Source organism: Egretta garzetta, unplaced genomic scaffold (assembly GCF_000687185.1).
Source record: "Egretta garzetta isolate BGI_Z169 unplaced genomic scaffold, ASM68718v1 scaffold485, whole genome shotgun sequence".
Classification (NCBI taxonomy): Eukaryota; Metazoa; Chordata; class Aves; order Pelecaniformes; family Ardeidae; genus Egretta; species Egretta garzetta.
The window spans coordinates 232,955-252,887 of NW_009259695.1; the positions used below are offsets into that span (position 1 = coordinate 232,955).

General features: G+C 44.1%; 1 protein-coding gene and 1 non-coding gene across 2 annotated transcripts in view; both read right to left on the minus strand.

The window, feature by feature from the left end:
• Positions 1-9,470: 9,470 nt before the first annotated feature.
• The window catches only part of KIAA0586 (KIAA0586 ortholog), an 81,842-nt gene continuing 71,379 nt past the window's right edge, over positions 9,471-19,933 (minus strand). Inside the window, exons 31-33 of the mRNA XM_035894345.1 lie at positions 15,453-15,518; positions 10,121-10,371; positions 9,471-9,545 (exon numbers count right to left, since the gene is read on the minus strand). Coding sequence (XP_035750238.1) covers positions 10,226-10,371; positions 15,453-15,518 — 212 coding nt within the window. The 3' untranslated portion in view covers positions 9,471-9,545; positions 10,121-10,225. The remainder of the gene's footprint in view (positions 9,546-10,120; positions 10,372-15,452; positions 15,519-19,933) is intronic.
• Positions 11,372-11,444, minus strand: TRNAK-CUU. Its single transcript has one exon. It is a non-coding gene; the product is annotated as a tRNA-Lys (tRNA).

Consider the following 19,933-nt stretch of genomic DNA (forward strand, 5'->3'; position numbering starts at 1 on the left):
TTGAAGCAATTAGCCTGTCACTGATGAAAAAAACCCTAATGGTTGGCTACTTGTTCACTTCTGAAACAAACAAAAAAGAAATCAGCATTTATATCAGGATTTATACTTTTCCCAAGTGTGCTAAGATGCTCTAAATTTACAGTTCATTAAAATGGCAGCGTGTCCTGGTTCAGCTGCTGGTCCCAAGATTTGTTATCTGGAGAAACAAAACCTCTGGGCAAAGCTGCTGGCAAAGAGCTTTCCCGGCCCCACAAGTGCCAAAAAAAAAACCATAATAATGAGAATCTTTATTTACACAAATTAAAAGCTAATGAATTAGCGAGGGAATGTTTAGAGCAGTGACGTCTGTAGCTTTTGGACCACAGACTGCTGTCAGCACATGGAACTTACTGTGGAATACCAGGCAGCCTAATTACAAAGTCTTTAATGGAAGATGCTCTGGAGAAGATTGCAAGCACCCAGCTGAGGGCCGCGTACCCATGGCTGGGACTCCAGCTGCCCGCAGACAAGAGCTTGGGAACCGTCCGTGCAGGGCGCTAGCGCAGACCCAGGAAATCAGGAGATGCAGGAAATGGCTCTGGTGCCATAAAAGTCAATGGAGCTACGTGCAGGTTTATATCAGCTCAGAATTTGATCCCCTACATTAAGCAGCAGTAATACTCACAAAAAAAAGAACTTGCAGGCCACTGTAATAAAATTATCTCCCTTTGATCTCATCAAGATACCTCCAGCCTAGTTCCACTCAGAGAAAAACATCTCACGGTCATAGGGATCCAGTCCCAAACCCAGTGAGCACCCAGGACGGAGCCCATCTGCTGCCCACACATATCCCCTGCCCGTCCTTATCTGCTTTCCACCTTCCTGGCAATGATTTGTAACCCTGCTTCTTGTCGTCTCCCTTTTTCCCTAGACCTGCCTTTCTCTTCAGGGTGCAGGGATGCGGCGATGCGGGCGGTTGAGCAAAGCCCGAGCGGGCAGCCCCGTGGCTGACGTTTCCTGGCCAGCCCCGGGTGCAATAACAAGGAGGACGGCAACAACCAAGTTCCCAGCACGGAGCAGCTGCCAGGCCACACGTCCCCGCTGACACACAGCCTGGCAAGGACAGGTCCAGTCTGCCGGGGCCAGGCTGAGCAGGAACAGCATCTCCAGGAGCAGGCTGAGAGCCCAGGCAGGAACGGCATCTCCAGTAACAGCTCGATAGCAACAGACGGAGATAGGAGACGAGCAGAGGGTCAGGAGGTGGCTTCCAACAACTGCGAGCTTCAATTAACTGAAAACAGCAGAGGCTGCTTGAAATAAAGCTCCTTCTCCTGTCAGCCGACACTCAAAGCAACTGCATTTTTGACCATCAAAGCAAAACCAAAAAGCTTTGCTCTCTGCAATTGCTCACAGACCTTAGCTGGGAAGTAAGCCTGCCACGCAAAATTTTAGTGAGAGAAACGCTTTCTCAGGCCCCTGGAAGGACCACACAGCATGGATGTGCCAGAGACATTCCCAGGTATTACACATGCGTATCAGATGCAAAACCCTTCTCAGAAGTCCATTTTACTCTCAGGCAGGCAGCCCTTAAAATAGGAGTAGCTGAACTGAAGGGTGGGACAGGGAAACATTTGCAGGGACCCATCCAGGTCACTGCTAACTCCAAATACACGTTTAGCAGCCAAGACTACTCAAAGAAAGGTTAGAGGATGAGGTCTGCTCATTTGGAGGCTCTCAGGTCAACAGTGCTGTTGGAAAATGACCCTTGGGGTGGGTTCATCTCTACCACCCCCTGGTCCCGGCCATCCAGGGCCGCTGAAGGGAAAGACCCGCCTTACCCCAAAGGAGGTGTTTCCAAGAGCAGAGATGACTTGCATCCTAGAGGGCTTGTTCCAAAAACCATCAGGAGGTGCAGAGGGCTAGCAGAGACGTGGACATCTTCATTGCCCAGCAAACTGAATCCCACCCTCAGCAGAGATACAGCAATAGGACCTGTGTAAAGGCTTACCTTGTGCATACACAGAATTGGCTGGTTTGCAATGAAAGGCAAATCATGGACCCAGCGCTTATTCCCCCTGGAATATTCCTACAAGGTTCATGGCTGATTAAAGTGATTTTGGCTCCCCCCCCCCCCCCCCCCCCCCCCCCCACTGCAGTGGCCGTGGGCACTCCCTGTCCGTGTACTTTTAACTACAGCGAGGCGTTGGCAGAGCTCAGCGCACTAATTCACCCCCATGTAAACACGATTATTTTAAATGAACTCCAGACGAGGTTTAACTGTAAAAACATCTCCAGTTTTTGTAGCATTTTGAAGTGTTCAGCTCGGAGTTGTTTTCGTTACGGCAAGAACTCACCCTTTCTTCAGCTTACAAAGAATATTTTCAGAATTAATGATGTCTCAACACAGGCCCCTTAGCCCGCCCAACTATATCTCGACGCTTGACTGGAAGTCACAAGTCTGAGAATTAAGCTGCAGCAGGATTTCGCGGTCAGGATCTTCCCTTTCTTAGCTGGTTGTTCCTTTCCTTAAGAGCAGAAATGCTTTCTGCTTTCAGAGCCAAGCTGAAGAAGAGAAGTGAAAGCAGCAAGGGGTATTCACTTGGCCGCATTTCTTTCAATGTTTCTGGCGTGGGGTTCCCGTTACAGTTTGCAGGGAGAAGTGGCAGAAGAACATCGTGTATACGTTGTAATGGTTGTACTTCCTCCGAACAGACACGCTTCCAGGAGGCGGCAGATTAAAGAACTGGTGTTACTTCAGACAGGGGAAAATAACATCTTGCCAGTTGTGTTTATTTGTAGGGACCCGTGATTTATGCTTTCCTATTTGCAGAGGGGTTGAGAGAAACGGATCACGAGGGCTCTGTTTAGATAATCCCTGAGGAAATTCAGACTACATTAGGTGGGGAGAGAGAGGGTTTGTTCTCGTAAATGAGAGAGGCTGGGAAATGGTAGGGAGACGCGAGATTTCCTCAAGATCCTGGAATGAAGTTCAAGGCTCTGATTTTCTGAAATGATTGAGTGTGGGTTGTGAGAACAAAGCAATTAAGACAGCAACAAAAATAGCCCAGGTAGGCCGGGATGAGCAGTTCTTTGCTGTTATTTATTGGCCCAGCGCAGAGAAAAAAATGTTCCTCCCCAAAGGATCCTTACCTGCGAGCAGTTCTTTGCTGTTATTTATTGGCCCAGTGCAGAGAAAAAAAATGTTCCTCCCCAAAGGATCCTTACCTGTCAAACAGTACAAGATGACGCAAAACCATTCCTACAAGCCCGAAGAGGGATCTGCCACCCTCCGACCCATGCTCCTGCTCTTTGTTTTCCGTAAGGATGGCTCTTCGTGGTGTGGTCTCCATCTCACCCCTCTGCACCCTCCTGGTTGTAGCAGGACTTGCAGAAACCAGCCACTACTGTCCCTATAAAGGTCTGTAAGAACCTAAACAAAAGCACTGGCATCCCCTGCCCTGAACAACATCCTTATCGCAATTAGAGGAGGCAAGAGTGCGACTGCTTTAAAAAAAAAAAACAAACCAAAACCTTATTGCAAAGATGGCTTTAGTTAATCGATCTGGGGAAGCAAAACAAAGCAAAACAGAGTCAGCCGGTGAAAGTTTGGCATCAAAAGAGGCACTGGCACAGCAGCCCGAGCGCAGAACGGGAAAACCTCCTCAGTCTTGAGCGGCAAAGCTTATCGGCCAGAGGAATCCCTTACTCTACAGCACCTGGCACCGTACTGCCTAGAAAGCTGCATTACACGACCGGCATTAACAGCTGTAAGTGCTAGTTAAGCAGGTGCTGGGTTTCGCAGCAAGGACCAGGTTTGATCCGTGGCTCGGTGCCTGCTGCTTTGCCATAGGTGCCGATTAAGGGAACGCAGCGGGGAAGGAGCCACGGCCCTGCAGCATGGCAGGGAAGGCGGTATTTACGCGGCAGATGCAGGATGCTGAATGCCCTTCTCCAAGGGCACATCACGCACGAAGAGCACGGTTTGCAAGACTGTGAGAATAAAAAGAAGAGGGGAAAAAAAAAATGACAGGATGCCACTCACCCAGCAAAACACCCAGTCGCTGCAAGAAGCATCTCCCAGAATCCATTAAAAATAAGCTCTAAGTCGTCATTTCCGTGGCCAGATTTTTACATGGTGATCAAACAGTTGGCTATCCAGGTGATAACAGGCTGCAGGGGAAGCACAACTGTACGTATATTAAGGAACAGACACCAACCAGGGGAGATGTTTTCAGCTGACAGTTAAGAAATCAGTGTGCTGGGACGGAGCAGGGAACAACCCCAGCGATACAACGGCAGCATGTCCCTGCACAGGGGGCTCTGCCTGCAGCCAGCTCAAGGCAAAATGAAACGTTAGCAACCCTAATTTGCAGGGCTGGGCACTCCTGCCATGAAAAGACAGGGCTGAGGGAGGGTCCAAAGAGTCAGAGCTGCTGCCTTGCCAGGCAGGGTGAAGACCAGCACTGCTGGGAGTGCCCTGCCTGCTGCTGCAGCGGTCACCCCCTTCCTCCCCAACCTCCATCCCAGCAGCTGCCCGGGCTTCCAGCTCATCGGCAAAGGAGACAGCAAAAGCAGGATTGCTACTTTCCAAGGACATGGACCTGTTGGAGCAGGGCCAGAGGAGGGCTACTAAAATGCTCCGAGGGCTGGAGCCCCTCTGCTATGAGGCCAGGCTGGGAGAGTTGGGGGTGTTCAGCCTGGAGAAGAGAAGGCTGCGGGCAGAGCTGAGTGTGGCCGGTGAAGGCTTTAAGGGGGCCCAGGGGGAAGGGGGGGAGCAGGGCCAGCTGTGAGAGGACAAGGGGGGATGGTTTTAAACTGAAGCAGGGTAGGTTTAGACTGGATCTAAGGAAGAAATTGTTTACAATGAGGGTGGGGAAACACTGGCAGGGGTTGCCCAGAGAGGTGGTGGAGGCCCCGTCCCTGGGAACATTCAAGGCCAGGTTGGACGGGGCTCTGAGCAACCTGATCTGGTTAAAGGTGTCCCTGCTCCTGCAGCGGGGTTGGGCTGGGTGACCTCTAAAGGTCCCTTCCCACCTAAAGCATTCTGTGATTCTATTTGGCTTTAGTTTTTGGAGTTTTAGTCAAGTTCTTTGCTCAGCACCCACTCAACACCTCAGATGACTGATTTTTGCATCTGTCTTTTTCCCCAACTATTTTCCCAAGAACTGCCCTAGACAGTGGCAATTACACAGGCAAGAACCCCACTGGCTTTTAGTTCAAGCCATATCAGGGGCTTCTTGTACCCCTTCAAAGTACTCAACAGCTTCAGTGCAGGACCCACCAACCAGGAAGACCTACAGGCCTTGGGGGTGAAGTCTGATCAGAACGACGATGCTTCTCCGCCCCAAGCAAGTTCTACAGAGAGGTGAAAAAGTACCTCTTCCCCAAACAGCCCTTTCTTGGACTGGAAATATTGGGGAGTGACCTCCTCCATGAACAAGGTGCCTCACAGGCTCCCAATTACAATCCTGATTTGACTTTTCTCTTACCTTCTGGTTTTTAACTTAAATATGAGGCGATGTATAAGGAAGAAAAAAAAAAAAAACCCTGAACTATAAGAGGCCACTTTCTGCACTCACCTCTAAAGGCAGAGAGCAAAAGGCAAAAGTGGGTTTCACCTTCTACCCAAAATACAACAAAAGCTGTAGATATGGACACAGGATTGCGGGTTTGTATTATTATTGCCATCGCAGGAGCAGGGCCCAGGGCATTATTATAGGCTCTGCTCAGCTGGCCACATCACCGTAGTGAGATTTCAAAAATTTTTTTGAGATTTCTAGAAAAAAGCTTCTGTTGTAATTCCCTCACCTGGCTCAAGGACACCATAACATCAAGATTTGGATAAATGATCTGGCCAGATCTGCAGGATCAAAGAAGCAAAATCACATCCAAGCTCTGGAAGGTTGGGGGCGGTATCAACGCACAATCACAATAATGAATATTTTAGAGACAACTTTTAAAGACATGTGTCTAAATCAGGAGTGCAGCAGAAGAAGGGGAGAAAAAAAAATAAGAGAGAGCTCCATAGGAACACACCTGCCAAGCAGCACAAGTATCACGATGTTTATACAATAGCTTTCAGTCCCACACACACCGTTGGACACCTATAGAAAGGATGAACTTCTCATGTCGTAGCAATTCCACAGGACGCAATCCTCCTGCCTTTCTGTCTTAAACTTTTGTTAAACAGCTGCAGGGTTCCAGCTCTTACACGGCTCCATTTCAGTCTGGGATCCAGCACGTTTTTGCACATGTGTAATTTCAAACATCTGAGTACTCAATTCACTGGGAGGAGGTTGGCACATACATCTTTACCCAGTCAGGACAGAAACGTTATCCTGCAGTGATTTGTAAAGCACCTTGGAAGGTTAGCTTATGTTCTTAGCAGCTCATTTTGACAACTTCCATCTCTGAGCTAGGAAGGTGAACAGGAATAACAAAAAACCTCACTTTATCCAATTTCCCCCAATTCAGATAAGATTAAGCGCGCACATGAAATTTTCTGCTTCCTCTACTGAAAACCGAGATAACTCCACAGAAGGGGGAAGGCTGACACTGGCATCAGACGAATTTCCTCCGGCTTATGGCTGGAGTCCGGTCCCGAGAGCCCGAGCTGGCCTGGGAGCGAGGATCCCCGCCTGTGCCAGGAATTGCAACACATCCCCGCAGATCCACCCAGTCTCTGTATTGCTACCACCCTCACCGTCCGGCATCTCTCTTTTTCCTTCAGGGAGAGGGAGAGGAGGAGAAAAAAACCCAACACACTGGATTTTGAGCACCTCACTTCCAAACGGCCAGATTTGACTTATCAAAGTCAGAAAAAGATGTTCTGCAAACGTAAACGCTTCTGACATTTCGGTTTTGCACTTTTCATAGACTGCAAGTCCAGTCCACAAACAAATACCCTCGTTCTAGCACTTGCCTAATGTAAGACACGAGCAAGCTTCACCAGGAATTTAGTCGAACCAAAAAATAAAGCCAGGGTTTTGGTTTCCACACTACAATCCTGAAATCCAATAACACCCCCCTACTTTCTCCCCCCCGCCTCTCTGCTGCTGAGAATTAACTGAAAAATATAGCTGTATAGAGGTGGTTTTTTAATACTTTTCCTAGATGGAATTCTATTTGATGCTGTTAAGCTTTGATGACATACCCCAATGACTTGCTTGGAAGAAATCCATTTAGCAAGCTTGCAAATCATGCTGTTTCAGTTCTGTGAGTGCCCATGAGAAATGTGCATTTTCAATCATAAAAGCTGTAGAAACAAAATGGAACTTGGAGACGCAGACAGACGAATTCCTTATCACGGCTTGGCTGTGTTCACAGAACATGTGCTTACCATTTCGAACTCCGGAAAACTATTTACAGGAATCTGAAATACAAAACTTGAATCCAAAAGTAAGAAATAGATAAATTTCTAGAAGATACTTTTTCCTTTTCTTTTTTTCCATTTAAAAGGAAAAATGGAGACTCTGATTAAAACCAAAGCAAAAAACCCTACTCCCCCATGCAGCCTATAGCTTTTCCTAGGAATATAAATACTTGTAATAAAATCTATGCACGGGGTGCCAGATTTACAGAGGTCCACTTATGTTTATGTGGTAGGATACTTTGTTTTGGGAAAGCTTTGGGGAAGGAAAAGCAAATAGTTTGCCTGTTCCTCACCTCTCCAAAATTCTCTTTGAATGGGAAGAGTGGAGGCAGCAGTGGGGATGAACGTTGGCACATCCCGCTGCCGCAGGGTAATCCCCACCAGCAGCAGATCTTTGAAGCACAGTGCCAGGCACCCAGAACCTTTCAGAAAGATTTATCAGTCACCTTGAGTTGGGAGAGAATGTAACTCCATGGGGAATTTTCAAAACAGATTGAAAATGGTCTTCACTGAGTGTTTTCTGACACGTTTTCCTACAACCACAGCTCATTTCTACAGGATTCAGTCAATGACAACGACACCACCTTTGATATAAATGCATTTGTTCCCAAGAAGAGAAAAATAAGAGAATTAAAGCAAAACGTGCAGTGCTCAGCCCTGCAGACAGTAAAACCTGGCGCAATTATCTTCCTGGTACGATGGGAAAAGAGCCTCTCCCGCTGGCCTGGGCGGTCTCCTCCTCTCCTTGCCTGCGTATCCGCCTGCTGTCTCCCATCTCACCCGTGGTTTCTCAGCTGTCTGCGTGCTCTCCCCTCCATTTCCGCACGTTGTTTAGCAAAGCGCAGTCCTGATCCAGGCCTACAGCTCTGGGCGCAAGAACAGGACGGCTCATGCGCTTTTTAAGCTGTAACAAAGGGAACTAAATGATATATTAGCAGCCTTAACAGCCTAGCAGTTTGGCAGGGCACCTGGAACATGCTTCCATGAAGGTTTTCTCTTGCAGGAAAGCTGGTTTAAGCAGCTCTTGCCCTCTCTGCTGCATTTCATTACCCTGCTGTCAGCTGTTCCAGCGCAACCGCTTGATGCCCCTGCTGCAGGGCAAAAGAATGTCTCCACCTTCCCAAAAAAGGCTGCCAAAATCGTTTTTTAAAACCTTGATAGTGTCAATAGTCCGATGTATAGCACAGTTCCGCAGACAGCAGTGTCAGCACAGTCTCTGCTCCTGGTGGTTTGTCACGGTCTAAGAACGCCTGGAAGCAGCTTTACCACGGGAGACAACGTTCGTGGCATCACAGGCTGAAAACCAGCTCCCAGTAACACGCTCTCATGTGTACCTTTTCTTTTTTTTAAAGCGACGATGCATTTTGCATGAAGCCTGCCACGCTCTTACTCCTCACCCAAACCCACTATTTGCATGTCAAGACAGACAAGAAATCAACTCTATCAGACGCTAAAGAGACGCCCTTTAAAGTTGAATCCCCTGGGTATTACCCACCTTGAACAGCTGAAGCTCTCTTTTTCCATTTACCCTTGCAGATACTGCAGCAAATCAACTGAACCTTGTGATCAATGAGATCAAAATAAAACCAAGAGGAACTTCTAATCTTTTGCTGCTAAGGGGAGATGAAATGCAGTGCAGGCTCCATAAAATGAAGAGCAGTGGGAAGCGTTCACTGTTATGGGTGTCTGCAACAACAAAGTGCCTCTCATTAAGCGATGCAGTGAAGCTGTGCAGATGAAGTCATATGCTCCAGTGTCACAACGAGGTGCAAGTCAAACCAAAAGGAGTAGTTTTTTTTCTAGCTTTGGAGAGATGCCTTCATGTCCCATGGCTTCGAAAGAGCCACAGTATCTCCTCTTTTCCACAGATAGCCCATGAAAAGCTCAACCTGGATGAGGAATGGACCAAAAGCTTGTTTGCCCTGCTTGGAGAAGAGCTTCCTTCCTAGTGTTCCTACTGGAACATGTCTGAATTCCAATTTTTTTTATTTTGCTTGGGGCAGACGATCCTCCCTTCCTCCCCAGTCACTGCTGGATCGACCACGTTGTCCCGGTTGAGGCAATAAAAAAATGGAGCAGTCCCTGGGAGGGTGGCAATACGTTCATGCACTCCTGCTGTCACTCATTACTCTGGTATTTCTGACTAGAGATTATCAGGCTTCTGAAGGGCTGAGACTGCAGCAACTAGCTCTGCCTGATGAGAAGGAGAAATTTACATTTTAAAATGTAAATAAATAACCTCACCCACACAATCTCTCATTCAGCCATGCTTCAAGATGGGAAAAAACCTTTAGGGAAACAAACAGCAAAATGCTGAAAAATTCTTGTCATTCTAAAAAATGAAATTCCTCATAACAGCACAAACTCTAATGGTCTCTTTTATGTACGATTTTGAATCACTGTCTTGTGACAGCAGCCTTCTAAGGATGAACAAACTCTGAAGATACCTAGGAACACAATTTTCTTGCACACTTTTGTTTCAAATATATTTTCCTCTGGCTCCACATTTCAACGGGAGTGATGTTATATTGAGCCAAGCATTTTTTTCCATCAGCAAGGAGACTTTTGCCATGGATTTTAATACCAATCACTTCCATGTTCATACAATAAATAAACAGCCTTCACCTTTATTGACTTAAACTCACGACGGTTCTGAAAGAATTGCATTTTATTTGCTTAGAAATATTTGAGATATTCACGAACAGCATCATTGTCTAAATGTATAATCATACCAAAATTGTAAGAAAAGTAGTAGAAAATAAACAGTACTGAAAGACCAGTATTTTGATGAAACTTCCAGACGATCACGCTAGGCGGACAAATGCACCGACAGCAAAATCTTCAGACAGCGACTGTCATAGAAGGCCATAAGCTTTAAAACGTATCTGTCCCTGAAGAATCTGAGTCGCCGTGTATACTACTCGTACTTTGTGTTTGGTTGTCTGTGTTCATGGAAGGCAGCTTCACTGACACCTTTGCTGCAGGAAGATGTGAATTTAAATGCGAGGCAGCATCCTCTCCTAAAATAAATTTTAAAAGCAGAACAAAATGCATTATTTGCTGTCTGTGGCAAACAACTAAACCGTACTGAAGTCATCTCCATATTGCATCACTCCATGGGAATACAACGACACAGCCAGCCTTACTGCCCACGGTTCTGAGGCATTCAGAGTGCTGTCTGAGCCATCAGAGTTCTCTTTATCAGGTAACAAAGGGATGAATTTCTGTGCATATATACATTGGGTTGTATTTACATACAGATACACCATACATACACACACACGTGTGCATATATAATCTCCCATAGAACAATTTCAAATATGCATACTGGTGTTTTCCACAGAAATTAATTGAGATACGCAGGCACTAACAGTTATTTCTAAACTCCATCTCTATGTGTATGTCTGTTTGCATCAAACCCTTAGAAAACATTCAGGTTGTTCAATATCACATTTATATACGCGATCATAAAAAGCAAAGCAATCCAAGTTGAAGCCATTGGCTACAAGTCCTATGGAGAAAACCACCCTGTCAATGCTTCAGTCACCCAAAACACAAATGAGAAGTTGTTTTAGAATCATAGAATCACTTTGGTTGGAAAAGACCTTTGAGATCATCGAGTCCAACCTTTAACCTAACCCTGACATCCCACCATTAAACCGTGTCCCTAAGCACCTCATCTATCCTTTTAAATACCTCCAGGGATGGGGACTCTACCACCTCCCATTCCAGATGCCTGACAACCCTTTCGGTGAAGAAGTTTTTCCTAATGTCCAGCCTAAACCTGCCCTGGCGCAGCTTCAAGCCATTCCCCCTCGTCCTATCATCTGTTACCAGGGAGAAGAGGCCGACCCCCACCTGACTACAGCCTCCTTTCAGGTAGTTGTAGAGGGCGATCAGGTCACCCCTCAGCCTCCTCTTCTCCAGACTAAATAACCCCAGTTCCCTCAGCTCCTCCTCATATGACTTGTGTTCCAGACCCCTCACCAACTTGGTTGCTCTCCTCTGGACAAACTGATGCACCCAACGTGGGGCTCAAACCCACAACACTGGGATTAAGAGTCCCATGCTCTACCGATTGAGCTAGCTGGGCTCCTTCCCATCTCCAAACCATCTCCCTGACTTGTTAAGGGTCCTTCTTGCTACTCTTTTGTGGTTTATCTCCCTTCTTTCACCCTCTGACAGTCTCCAGAGAAAATGTACACAGCCTCCCCCTGCAGATGTGATTTGCAGGACTTTACAAGCCACGCTCGTCTTCCAGCAAGTCCGAGATGGCACCTTGCCACTTACCATCCTTGTGATCTGACCCTGCAAAACGTGGGAGAGGGACACGTCCCCCAGAGTTTCCAGCAGCACTGGCTGCTGAGCAGCTGTGAAAGATGATGGCAGTGCCAAAAAGTCCCCTTGTCTGGAAACCACTGGAGGGGTAGAAGACAACCTGTAGCCAGATAGCAGAGATGGGAAGGGAGAAGGGTCACAGGCAAGAGTTACTACATTTAGCCAGAGGAAGGAGACGAGATAAATCAATTCATGGAGCAGGGGGAACAAGATGTGAATCAGGCTACAGATATGGAACGAAGGGGGACAGGAGAAATGGCACTGGATGAATCACACCACATTCACAAATTACTTAAAGGGCATTTTGAGATTCCAGTTGTCCTTGGGACATTTATTTTAAGTGCAGCAGCTACAAGCAAAACAAACATACACGAGTCTGTGTACAACAGCAAAGGCTCTCTTGGAGTTTGTTCTTATTCCAATAAGCTATAACAAATCTCCCTTCCTCTGTGATAGACTGGGCAATTAAAACACTATTTTCCCAATAAAACCAAGAAGTTAGGCTTCCTTTCACCCCAGTTAATTATCTACTATGTCACTGTAGTAGTAATCTGCTTTCATCTGACTTGTAGCAAAGCATGCTTCAAATGCCTAATTAAAACAAAAAAAACCCACTGCTAAAATAAAATTTCATCTGGCGTTTTTCATGCTAGAATGGCAGCCAGCAGCCTAGGAAATCAAACATGAACAAGGCCAAAGACAGTAAAGCCAGTCCATGGCGCAACTGGTGCCAGCCGAGCCTCCTGGCCCACAGGAAGGCAGGGCTCTGGGGAGGTGGCAAGAGCACAGCAGCATTTTTTGTGTCCCCGGGGAATCAACACGTCACCAGCCTGCCACGGCTGCTCACGCACACTGCAAGAAGCAACGTCCATAGATCCACTAGACTAACCTCACTAGGTGGACAGCCTTCGTCACCCCCAGCCCAAATCCCTCTACAAAGCACAGCTGCCAAAGTTTGGGTTGGCACGGGCCTGAGCAAACCTAACACGCGAGCCGTAAGAAGACATGAGAAATTCTACATCTTCCAAACAAGACTCAAAAGCGCATTTATGGTAACACCACAAAGATACGCAAGCAACATACGTGTTTTGTTTTTCCAGAAGTACTTCCACGAGCTTAGTCTGTAGCCGTGTTTGCGTGATAAAAATAGGTTATTCAGAAGGGCAAGTGGAGAAAAGCAAAGCGTTTATTTGCTTAGACGTGAAGCCGACACACAGTAAAGACGTGAATGTGTAATGCCCGAGGAAACTTTGTAAATCATCCTAGACGCTAAAGCAACTCGCCAACACTATATGTAGTTTGATGCTTTCAAAGCTTGACTTTGTTAATAATTTCCACAGTCGTGTCACATTCCATGATGTCATTGTTTCAACAGCTGTTTTCAGGTTTGTTAAAAAAAAGAAAAAAAGAAAAAAGAAAAAACAGAGGTGAAAAAAAAAGAATATTCCCTTATCCTAAGGCTCTGTAGTAACTTCCCAAGTATTTGATTCTGGGGTGCTAAAAGAAAGTATCGTATTAGTCTCTACATTCTTCCTAACACATACGCTAATATATTTTACAGACAATGTATAGTTCAATTTTATGATAGATATAAAACACTAGAAGGACAGAAAAATTAAAAGAATAATTCCATCTACTTGCTCAACAGAGAAGTTACCAGGTCCCAAGTTACCTAAATATCCTTAAAGATAAGCTTAAAAGACCCTAAGCAAACATTTATTTTTTTAATGACAGAAAACTGAAGTCTTTGACTTTGTCAGATGCAAGCAGAGAACACAGAAGCTGGATTTTCAGCATTTTAACTGTAAAAACCCTACGGATATCCTATTTCTGCTCCATGACTGTAACTTTCCAGGACAGAAAGCTGCTAGTCCTGAAACGTTACGTTGGCCCAAAGATGCAACCACTAAGTTACTCTCACACATGCTTTATCCTTATTACCTTTTGCTTAATCGAACCTTGTGCATGCACAGTGCATAAAACACATTCGTATATACATATAGGGATGGGTATGTGACTAAATACACAAATACAAGCACAGAGGTTTAAATGCTTGGATTCCTGCACATATATGTGTTACTTACTGATGTCTGTGTCTGCCTTTTGCTGCAGACCAGCAATAGCGCTTGTATAGTTCCTGGCCAGCTCCTTTGTTAACAATGGATATTCCATTTTATTTCCTCCCCCATCACAGACAATACTAAGATGGTTTCCCCTTAAACACTGAGCTCTTCACTGCCACAAGTATGCAGATTGCAATGGTGTTTATAATATTCTGATATGCCACAAAAATGGAATGGAAAATTCCTCCATGTACAAAGCAGCGCAGGGCAGGAAGGCAGGTAATCTCCACAGCTTTTCCCCTGTTTAGAGGCTCTGGAAGTAGTCAGTACAATTTTGTAATCATGTACTTAGATGTATTTATAACAATTTTCCTTGTTAAAATCCAATAAAGGGAACGTGTGACCTGAGGTGACCTCCAGTTCTCCAAACCCATTGTCACCATCAAAGAGCACACGTTCATATAAACTGTAAAAAATGACACTCTTAATAAGTGTGTAAGGGTCCTCGACTGGTAGAAATTTAACAGTTCCTGAAAACATCTTGGTGACCCGCTGATGGAAAAGGTCAGATTTCAGATTAGAGATTTTTCCTGTTCTTGGCAATCTATAACAAATTAATATACAGTACTAAATTTCCAGATCTTTGTTTAACAGAAGCATAAAAATTAATGGTGTGTCAACCATCCGGTGACCTGTGAAGGGAGTTTTTCTCTAAGAGGTACTGTCACACACAGAGTATGCTATATACGAGTGCATCGCGAATGTATGCCAAATGGAAAAGGAATTAAACACACTGAAGGGAGGTTTGGTTTCTAACACCATATGGCAACAATAAGAACAAAGAAAAATGTTTAAATCTTTCTTTTTGAATTTTTCTATTTGGCAAAATAAAAAGACTAAACAAGTCTGACTTTTAAGCCAAATAAAAACCACGTGCTTTAACTCCTTCAAGCTGGTGTCCATACATTAAATAAAACTTCTATTTTTAATTTATCCGGAGGTAAACCAGACCTGTATCTTGTAAGTGATAAGAGCTATCTTCAAGCCAATAAATAGGGAAGGGTTTGAAGGATCAGGACCCAGGTGATTGTCTGAGCGTAAAACCAGAACCATAATTACTGTAATTACCTATGTATTACTTCCTAAAATCTCAAAACCATCATCCCCGGCAACCCTCCATCAACTCTCCAATGTAACAACCGAAGCAGCTAACTTCTGGAGCAAGAATAAACTTCCAAGCACATGTGAAACCCACTCCAGTGCAGTGCTCTCATTCCTTCAATAGCACGGGTTGCTACGAACAGCTTGTTTCTTCTTCTGCCAGATTCCAGCTGCTTCACTTTGTTTATTACTGACTTCAAAGTTTAAAACACTGTCCTGTCCCAACAAATAACTTCCTCCAGATGGCATTATCTCCAGCGTTCAGAGCACTGGGGACAGCACAGCACCTGCAGATCTGTAACTCAGCATCTTAAAATCTTCAATGAAAGTGCCTTTTTTTTTTTCCTGTGTCATTCCCCCTTTTTGCTTTTTGCCTACAAAAAAGATTTACATTTGGGATGTAGTTACAAAGACCGTTAGTGGGGAAACAGAGTTGTCAGAAATTCCTTACAGTAATGACTGTAAAGTAGAAGAATACCTACAAGCCCTAAGGTAACAGAACCACTATCAGTTAGAAACACTTTATCTGCTCCCCTTACCTGTACGTAAAGATGTGAGATACGTATTTGTGCCAATGTGTGTCTGATTCGTGTCTCCATGGATACCTGTAGGGTACCAAAGAAAAATTCACTCATTTTCATACATGGTTGTACCAAGTTACCAAGTATAGCAACCCAAGAAGCAGCATTTTCAGCAAAATCAAAATTATTCCAGACTTGCTGGGCTAACATACACTGAGAAGAAACATCTGTATTTTGATGGAAGCAGTTCTGAAGGCTACACTGAAAGGAGAAAATACACTGCAATGTCAGTCATCTTACTAATTATAATTATATACAGTATTTCCAGTTCAGACTCATGTCTAGCGATACCCTGCCTGTTGGCTACATAATCCAATGCTTCTGGAATTTAATGGTTTATACAGCTGAAAGCGGGTATAGTGAGGAACTAGTCCCATGGCCTTGAGATGGTAAGGAATACAGCATTCTCAGGAACAAGCAGGACCATCAACTGTTTCTCAAATAATCCAAGTGTTTGGGCAAAACTATTCGCCATTCATTAGAAACGATAGCCCCTCCACTTTTCTAGTCCTGGCCACCTTGAGTCCATCTGTGTATTTGTGTTATTGTGGAAAAGGCGTCCTTTCTCAGCTCTGGCAGAAATGAAGCAAAAATGCTTAAGCACGTGTATTTTTTAGGGCAGGGACTCTCTTCTCATTATGGAAATGCTTTGCTAAGCATAGGGCCCCTGGCTGCAGGTCAGACCGCTGCCTTCCGCTAGGACAGGAATACAGAAATCACAAACAAGATGCTCTGCAAATGCATGCCGTTCCGTTTTCGTAACTCAAACCCAGACTGCCCCTAACTTAGCCGGGTTCATGACAAACAGAAAAGACTCTCGGCAAACTTAGGCCAAATTTCTAGGGCTGAGTTACATGAAAGGGATAGATTTACAATTAAAACACTTCAGTTGTTTTACAGAAATGGACTGACATCTGTAGGACTTGAGCCAAAAATGTCTGGATTTGAAAGCATGAGTCTACTGCTCGACCTGAAAAAACAGAGTTTCATTCTCAAAGGCTTCAGCCAACTCATAAACCTCCAGAAGTGGGCCACAGGCACCAGCGGAGACAGAAAACTATATAGTATGAGTTCAGTTCAAGTTTTGACCTAAACTTGGCAAATTCCACCTTCCCGTGGTGTAATGTACTTCCAGAATCTCTGCATACAAGCACACAGAAAGTAAACACGCATACACACACGCACTTTTCTTTTTTTTTTGTTTGTTTGTTTAAACCCTAATGTATATCCTAGCTATAAATATTTCTCAAAAGAAAATAAATTCAGATCCCGAGTCAGTAAAGGAGGGTGGGACACAGGCTAAGCAGCTAACAAATTTTTCAAAGCAGAATATTTGAAAATTATTTTTCTTCCGCTCAAGCCTGAGTTCAAGGTTCAGTGGTTTTCCAAAACATGCTATATTCCCACCAATAGCAACGCTAAACAGAACAAAAACTAGAAATACATAAAGTAAACTAGAACCAGATTTTTCAAAATCCTTACATAGAGACCGGTAGGGAAGGGCAGACAGAAAGCAGATCCAAAAACATCTAGGAATGAGATTGCAGAGTTTACTAAATAAATATTTCCTTTTGGTGCCTAAAATCTATTCTGCTCCTTTAGATCTGGCATATTTTGCTCTGTAGAATATCTCATTGCTTAACAAGTTCTTTCCCTGGCCGCAACTCTTGCTGTTGTTTCCCAGCAAATCACTTCCAAAAGATGTGTAATGATCTTCCCAAATAACTACGATGATTATTAATCCTAAGAAGAACTGTTAAATGTCAGTTTGATTTTTCTGTACAGATGCCTGCGATTTTTGGATGTGCAATTGCCTAGAAACAAATCGTCTTTTCTTAACTTTTAAGCACTGCTGTTCCTTGACTGCAACCATTTTCTTGAGGAGAACTGAGATGAGGGGTCTGCGGTAAACCTTAATGCAGCAGCTTTTATTTCAGAGTAAAAAAAGAGAAGGAGCTGGTTCATTACTGGTCCAGAGTCTTTGAAAAACATTAGGAAAATGTGTACCTTGTGCGAGGGCTGGGGGGGAGGAGTAACCTCCAAATCCACAAGAGACAACCTAGGTAAACAGCTGGTGGAATCAGGAGGATCTGACAAGTGATAATTAAAAACCTGCATATCTGATCGTGTAATTAATATTTTATTTCTTCAGTAGAACTAAGTATCACCGACATAGCAATCTTTTTCTCATTTTCTGCAAAATCTAACAGGCAGGTGGACAGGAAAGTAATTTTAAAAGTATGCTTGTAGAATATATTCAGGTCTGTTATTCATGCCTTCGTGTTTGGGGATCCAAAAAGACATTTTAATGCCAGCATCTGAAGCAAAATAAAGAAGCTCAAAAGGCACATGGACTCGAATGATCGATAGCGGGAATTCACATTCAATTCTAAGATAATGTTATGCAGACTTCCCTCAGGATGCAGAATCATTCACTGCAACCCTAGCAGTAGGACTGGCTCCGCTGAGACCTCGTATCTTAACAATATTAATTGCAGCAATACTGCCTCCAGCTTATCTACATCGTACCACAGTGCTAGACATAATAGCGTTCACATAGCCTACATGGGGAGTGGCAAGTAAAAAAAAATCAAAAAAAATCAAAGCGTCTTTTTAATTCTTAAAAGTTACATGGCCTGTTTTTATTGAAAAATAATTAAGAAGTAATTTACACAAGTAATTAAAGTTGAATGAACAAATTCAATGATGTTTCATTATAAATGAGGGTTGCAGCGGGTTTGAAAATGAACATCTTCCCAGTTCACGCTTAGAATGAAGATCTAGTGAGGGGATCCCCTAAGCAAACGATGTTCTTCTGGAAGTTGGCATACAGGCCAGGACACGTACTGGGTTACTCTAGAGTCCCTTTCAGCCTCACAATTTTTGTTCAGATCAGTTTGGCTCACATCGTTAAATTACCAACAATTACTCCACCATGCTCCTCTTAGGCAGTCTCTGATGTGCGGTTGGCTGTATCACTTGGGATGTGCATAATTCGGGGCAAATGACAATCTCTACTTAGCAGACAGGTTCAGTATGTTGCAGGTCAAGACCGAGCACGTTATCTGCAGCGATGCTTGCGCTACACGTGCTTACCAAGCCTTGCGCCCTATCCAGCCCTATTAACTCCTCAGCTGCATGACTATTAAAATAGTTAGGAATGTAAAGGGACAACTTTCACTGAAGCAGCGTGAGAAGTCACAAGCTACTTCCTATCACTTAAAAATGTGATGGGAGACCCTGGATGAGCTCTCCCTCCAACAGCCAAGAGGATTTCCTGGGCAAGGAGGTTTTATGCCCTCCCGCCACGGCAGCAATCAGCACCCAGATTTGAATGAAGGCTAGGGGGTGGGCATCATTCAGAAGAAAACAGAAATCTTTCTGTACTGCACGGCTCTTCAGGCAGCGCTGCAGAGCAGAATTTGCTCATTCCAAGTCACTCTTCACATATAATAGAGTCACTAAATGCATGCTTATAATAAAAATGTACACAAAATTTACTAAAAATAAAACCCTGTTCAAATAACAAGTGTTTTTCTAGATGACCACAAACAGAACAGCTATATCTCTCTATTCTGAATACCTCTACATTCTAAATATTCACATGACCCTATGCATTTGTTTTGATGATTTTCACTTTACAAAGTCATGGGATTCTCCATATGGAAACAGTTTGCCAAGCCTCCTATTACTGTACTACCATTAGAAAGATCCGGCATATTAAAATGCTTATACCTACAGCATAATTACTCCGTTTTTCTAATTACACCTTTTAAAAAGGAGATTGTGAATGTTTTCCCCAGGAAAAAACAAAACAAGACAGAACAACACCAGCCCTATACAGTCAGCATTTTCCAGACATATATTCTAATAAACGCTAGGACGTTTCTACACACATTTCTAGCTGACAAGCTTGTTAAAAAGACCTCCTTTCAAGCCACTTGTTTAACAGCAGAAGATGGCCACTACAGGTCTCACCATTTGTTCATATCGATTAACTTTGAAAAATGTCTTGGGAATAAGCAATTCTAGGAAGTTTAGAGAGGCAAGCCATTTTTCTATTAGCTCAGAAATACAGTTGTGATCTATATAAGTAAGCATATGTTAAAATAAGGAAAACATTAAATGTCTTTACTGGAAGATCTGCTGGGAGACAGCCATTACGTAAGCGTCCAGACCCTATTCTGCCAAAGACTGCTCTCAAAATGAGCGCCCAGTGTGAGGGCAAACCCAAGTTGATGATGAGTACCCACTGCTTCTACAATTTAATGCCCAGGACCAGAGACTTGGAAAGGTCTGAGAGTAAGCGTATGTATTTATCCTGTGCTATTTTAAAGTTTGTTAAAATCTAAAAATGATTAAACTTTCTGCAATAGAGATAAGCATTCCTCCTCGTGTAAAAAAAAAAAAAAAAAAAAAAAAAAAAAAAAACCACAAAC